Here is a 6,712-nt window from a genome sequence, read left to right on the forward strand (position 1 = left end):
AATTTCAAAACTCTTTCATTAGAACTCAACCTAAGAGCGATTTTGAAGGGAGAAATCAACACCAAATCATAGGTTTGTACTCTTTAACTCATTTTCTTCCATTTCTAACATCGCCCATTGAATTCCTAGCCCTAACATTAGATCTTCCATGGTAGAAAACTAGGGATTTAGGAAGAATTGAGGATTTTTGCAAAGTGGAATTTAGACCTCGATTTGAAGTCGGATTCCAAAATCAAATGTATATCCGGGCTCGGGGTTGAATGGGTAAATAGATTTTGATACGAACCTCGGGTTTTGACCAAGCAGGCCCAGAGTCGATTTGAGAAATCTAAATTCATGCATTGCAGTTGATTCCTTTAGTAATAATTAATGTTATTGAGTTAATTGTGGCTAGATACGAGTGGTTCGGATGTGGATACTAGAGGAAAAATGGTAATTGAGTATCGAGTGGCCCGCGGAGCGAGGTAAATATTGTGGTTAACCTTGGCTTGAGGGATTAGGTCTTATTTGCCTATTTGCTACGTGTTTGAATGTTGAGTACAACGTATAGGTGAGGTGACGAGTACCTATGCGTTGTTGTTGAGTCATAAATATGCTAGTGAGTCTTATTCATAAAAGTTTAGCTTTCCGTGATCATATTATCCATGCTTAGACTAGTTTATTGTTATGTTGATTGTTCTTATCTTATGTACGGATTTTGGTAATAATTGAGTATTGACTCAGGGTCGAAGCTGATATTGTGGAAGTAATTATTGAAGTAAGACTTGTTGTTATCATTTCTATCTCCATATTATTATTGTTCTTTGTTTTGGTGAGGGAGAGTGTTAATGCACGAAGGGTGATGTCGTGTCATTCTTATTTGGTTTATATGGTGAGGATGAGAGTAAAAGCACGAAGGGTGATGTCGTGTCATTCTTATTTGATTTATATGGTGAGGATGAGAGTAAAAGTACGAAGGGTGATGTCGTGCCATTCTTATTTGATTTATATGGTGAGATTGAGAGTAAAAGCACGAAGGATGATGTCATGCATTTTTTTGTTACTGTACTTACTTGTTGTTACTGGTTCAAGGTGTACTAGCTGTTTAAATTTCTCTACAGATGTGATTCTTTATCTTGTAATCCCTCTCAGCATGTTTCCCCTCCCGTTATATATGTTTAGCTTCTATTAGCTGTTATTGTGCTCTTATATTTTTTGACTGCACATGTTTATGTATGTTTCTTGTCCTAGCCTCGTCACTGTTTCGCCGAGGTTAGGCTCGACACTTACCAGTACATGGAGTCGGTTGTACTGATATTGTACTCTGCACTTTCTGTGCAGATTTTGATACTGGACTGAGTTGACCTCGAGTTTAGCAGTTGGACTTGATCGATAGGAGACTAAGGTAGATCTGCTGGCATCCGCAGACCCTGGAGTCTCTTCCTAGACTTGTTACTTTACTGTTTCTTTTTTCCAGAATAGTGTATTATCTTTCAGACTTTGTATGTAATAAATTGTAGTAGCTCGTGAGTTGTGACTCCAGATCCTAATTGTTTCAGTTACTTTGGGTTATATAATATTCCGCAACTCTGTTTAGCTTCTGTTTGGCTTAATTAAATTCTATTATCAAAATTTGTTGAAGTTGATTTGTGAACTCTCTAACGTTGTCTTGCCTAGCAAGTGAAATGTTAAGCACCATCACGGTCCCGAAGGTAGAAATTCCGGGTTGTGGCAATCTGGTAGGCTATTTGTGTAACAATCCCTTTAGGAATTAGCCATTGCGTCCTGAATTTTAGTTTTTCAGTTAAAATTTTTGGGACAAAAGTATTTTGAATTGTCGTAAAGTAAAAAAATATTATTTTAAAATTTCATGACAAAATAAGTATTGGCTAATCTCTAAATAGCATCCTTGAGAATGACTATCTGTGCACTTGCCCCGCTGTGGCATGACTATTTTGCCAAGCTACACTATACAACAAACTTTAGCTAACTAATATGCACGCTTAGATAATTTTACCTTTTTTTTTCTTCTTAATTTGCTCGCCGGAATAGCTGTGATTTAGAAACCACAACTCAAATCGTTATGTTCAAGCCAGGATGATAGTCGTAACCTGGTTGGCTCTTACCTATATGGACTATTATAGAAGCTTCTAATATGAAAAATAACAGCACGTATAGAGGATATGAATACTGGGGAAATGTTTGCAAAATCATCATTTCATCTCCTTTCATATTTTCCTTCACTATCATCTTTCAATAAAATGATAATTGAACCAATGTTCTAACAAATATTACGTTGCAGTAAAAAGAGAGAAAGAGAAAGAAAAAAGAAATAATAGTAGTACGTTATTCTTAACGAACGAATCCAGCCCAAAACCAAATAAACAAGTAATGGCCCATAAAAGCCTTCCTCTGCTAGGTGAAGCTAATTGTGTAATGATCCCAATTTTCATACATTTGTTAACATTTTAAGAACTTTTCACATACGTATTTATTCCTCATGTCAAAAAAATGTGGTTCAGTTGAACACCAACGCTACAATTCGCCTCAATCATAAACATTTCGTTTGATGAAAATAGGAGTTTTTCAGATTTAATCACATTTCTGATAAACAGAATAGTGACTTCTTCTCTTATTTAATCAGATCAAGGTAATCTTGTCTGCGTTTATTTTCTGACCGCTATAAATAAATAAGTTAACCAGTAGGAGGAAAAGAAGAGGAAATTGAAGAGTCACTGGTGAAAATGGAACTTGCACTATTTGTGAAACGTCCAAACAAAAGCAATAACATTCTTGATATCGCACCTGATTGCACCAAATAAATGAATACATGATATATATTTTTTATACACGTATTTATGTGACATGATTTTAATATTAACTTTTAAATCTTAATGTTAAAATACTTAATTTGATAAACACCAAATGCTAATAAGCATTTACCTAGTGTAATTTGTACCAATATTTTATGCTATTTGACAGAGTTTAAATTGTGAAATGTTCTCTTTTTGGATATTTGAAAGACCCAAACAAAGAAAAAGGAAATCCATTTAGGTCAAGAACTTGCGACAAGAGTAAACAATTTTGATATTTTTTTAATCATTTCAAAGGATATAACAATTGACACGTGTCACGTGACAAGGCAGCTAATAAATGGCTGTGTTTGTATTAGGTATACTTGTACGTACATACTTTATCTTCAGATCTTGACTCTGATCTCTGAAATTGTTGGAGTCAACGAAAGAGTCAAGCTTAATAATATGATGAGAAAACCACAAGCCTGAACAGTATTGAAAATCCTACCTAAAACCTGTATAGAAAAATAGGGGTGGGCATCGGTTTGGTCGGTTGTGAATATTATCGGTTTAACATATTGGTTTCGATTTATAAATATGATAAATCGATAAGATATCGATTAACGGTTATCGGTTAATCGGTTATCGATCATTATCGATTCGATTATCGATTTACCTGATAAGATATAACTTAATCTAGAGTTAAGCAAAAAAAGAGAAAAATACACATATAATATACTACTCATTTTTGCGTTGTAGCCACAATTAATATTTGAAGCATGCTTCATTTTGACAAATTCAAGACCTGTGCAATCTCCAAAATTGATACTACAACTTCACAAATATTTCATCTCCAATTCACTGGAAATAGCAGTTAACAGGGACATAAATAACAATTTTTTTTGTTTTATGCCAAAAAATTGAATTTTGAAGAAGAACTGATGAAGAATTGAATCAGAGTCTGAAAAGTGAACTATGAAACTTCAATCTTGAATGCGGCTGTAAAAAATTGGGAGAGAAAGAGAGAATGAAGCCCTAGATGTATTTATATACTTAAAGGTAAAATTATAATTTTATTAAATCTTATTGGGTTATCGGCTAACCCGTTAAGAAATTGGGCAAATCGAGGTCCGAATCGATAACCCAATAGTAAAAAATACTAAACTATTACTGAATCGTTAACCCAATAATCCAATATCGATACCCCAATAAACATTTTTCGGATCGGACTTTTGATTATACCCGATGTATGCCCGGCCATACAGAAAAATGCTCAAACTCTGAACAGTACATAATCCAACAACCAAAGTACTAAAGTCCACAAAATTAACTGTCACTAATTTCAAAGAAATCCCTGACAATAACAAGGAAGAACCACTTAATGCACTAAAATCTCAGTACGGGCAAAGTTCATGGAAGGGCCAAACCATATTGGGTTAATTACATGCGCTCTTACATTTTGTTTCCCTAGCTTGAATCACACAGAGACAACTCTTAACTTGTGCTAAGCTCCCTTTCAAATCCCAAATATACAAAAATAGAATAAGATAAAGATTAAGGGCTTACTATACTAAAGATTGCAACCAGCACCCATCATCTCTTTAAACTCATCAAAATTTACAAATCCATCACCATCTTTATCAACCCCTTTAATCATTCTACGACACTCTTTAACACTACAATTTACACAACCAAGACTAATTAGGACTCTCCTCAACTCTTTAGCTGATATAACTCCATTTTTATCAGCATCAAATACAAGAAAAGCTTCCTTAAGCTCATCGAAATCCTTAGTAGAATCACCAAAAACTTGATCATTTTCCACCCCCATAATACTCATGAACTCATCTAAATCCACAAATCCATCCCCATCACAATCCATTTCTTTTACCATAACTTCAGCTAATTCCTCAGCATCTTTCAATTCTTCATGTCCAAGACTCAACAAAATTTCAGTTAACTCCAATGGAGATATCTTCCCATCTCCATTAGCATCTATGAATTTAAAGACTAATTTAAGTTGACTAGAGATTTCCATAGCTGCAAAACCTGATAACCAACTGAAATCAGAAACCATTCTCTTTGGTTTCTTTTTCCCTTTTTTCCAGTACTTAAATTGTCCAAGAAACTTGCCAGCAGTGTTATTCAAAGACTTGAACCATATTCTGAAAGAATCCATAGTGATCTTTTAACTAGGATCTTGGAAAAAAGGAGAAAGATAAGAGTAAAAGACTGAAAAATAGTGGTAGTTGAATTATTGACAATAGTCAAGAAGTAGAATTAGTAAGTACAAATGAATGGGAGAGTGCATCATGTGACATTACATGTGGCGTGGAATTTGGGAAAAGAAACTCAATCATTTGTCACTTTCTAATCATGCTATAGCCCTCATCTGGTCCTACAGAAATTAACCTGCATTTTCCAAGTACTTAGATTTCTTTTTTTCTATTGAAGTGAAAAATTGTGAAGCTTTTCCAAGTTAAAAAGAAGCGGCAGAAGAAATGTCACGATCCATTTTCTGAATAAGGCGGAGCTTACCAATAGCACTGGAAGAGAAGGAAGTCCTAACTCGTAATCTGTTCGCCTGCAAATTTGGTTCTTGCGTTGTACCGCAGACCAATGTAGGTTCCCAAAAGAGAACGTCAGTACCATCCATTGTATTCAGTGAGTCTCAACAACAGGGGCCGAAACTTTAATAACATATACATTACGAGCAAAGGTTCTAAATGCATGTAAAACATAAAGATTATAAGAATAATTCTAAATAATTGCATAATAGCAGTTTATGAATATTTTAAAAGAAATTCTTTTCTTTTTCTTTCTTATAAAAAAAATACTTCACTTTATACTGTGGGAGTTTCAACTATTCTGACTTAACTCTGTCTCAGTGACCGTGTGATCGGCACGAGTTTCCCAACCTGATCGAATAGGCTCAATCCACGAGGTGCCACCCGCTTCATGGTTCTCAACGCTCATGTATCATACATTAGCATGGCTAAGTAAATTCTCAGCAACAAGGCCTTCGGCTCGTGTGCTCCCTACTTTGGCACAAGTAGTTTCAGGAAGTCAACGCCTTGGTCAAGATCCTCGGCCTGGACGATGACCCCTTCTCAGAATAAAGGATACTCCCAAAAATCTTCTTGTGACTTTTCAAGTCTAAATCTTTTCTTTATAAAACATCATGTACATGCTCATGTTGGTATCCTTAAATGTAAAGCATGGCATAAGAATGAAATAAACATGTAAAAGTATTCCTAAAGATTCTTGCTTCTTCATAAATTTTCAACATGAAAATAGCATATAAGAATAACACAAAAATCTGAAAATTTATGCACATATATCATAATAAATCATCTAAACTTTTGCTATAATAAATCATCTAAACTTTTGCTAGAACAATTCTAAGTTAATAGGTACTAACTCGCTTCAATTAAGTAAATATAAACTCTTTTAAGCAATTCATCAAACACTTTGTATGCGTGCTTTTGTGAGTTAAACCACTTTAGTAAAGGGTTGTATCAACTCACCTCAAAACTTCTCGAGCAAATACGTAGACCCCAGTCCAATTGACACCATTCAAACAATCGATTCTACAACAACCAGTGCATTTTAATCAATTTTAAAGTTTCTCACCTAAACATGAAATTTATTATTAATACAGAGAAAGAATGGAACTAACTATTCAATTCTTACTATTACCACTGTAGGATAATTAACAATAGGGAATTTTATATACCTGAATTCAAGAATTAGTGGTTTGTAAAGAACCCTACAATTTTCTTTTTTGTTGCTTGTGTTTTGCTGCGTTTGTTGCGTAACAGAACAACGTTCTGTTCCCTGTGCAATTTTTACTCCTGCTGCTTACGTCCAAGGTTAGGCTTTTTAGGCCTTAAGCCTTTTTTTATTCCAACAGTCCTTTATGGGCTTAATAATGTCCC

The 6,712-nt window shown here is 34.5% G+C and overlaps 1 protein-coding gene across 1 annotated transcript; it reads right to left on the bottom strand.

Annotated features, from left to right (window-relative positions):
• Nucleotides 1–4,085: 4,085 nt before the first annotated feature.
• Nucleotides 4,086–5,138, bottom strand: LOC104245198 (probable calcium-binding protein CML18). The gene has a single exon (XM_009800770.2). The coding sequence runs from the start codon at nucleotides 4,951–4,953 to the stop codon at nucleotides 4,345–4,347; it is 609 nt and encodes a 202-aa protein (XP_009799072.1). The 5' UTR covers nucleotides 4,954–5,138; the 3' UTR covers nucleotides 4,086–4,344.
• Between the last annotated feature and the right edge of the window lie 1,574 nt (nucleotides 5,139–6,712).

This window comes from Nicotiana sylvestris, chromosome 1 (assembly GCF_000393655.2).
Source record: "Nicotiana sylvestris chromosome 1, ASM39365v2, whole genome shotgun sequence".
NCBI lineage: Eukaryota > Viridiplantae > Streptophyta > Magnoliopsida > Solanales > Solanaceae > Nicotiana > Nicotiana sylvestris.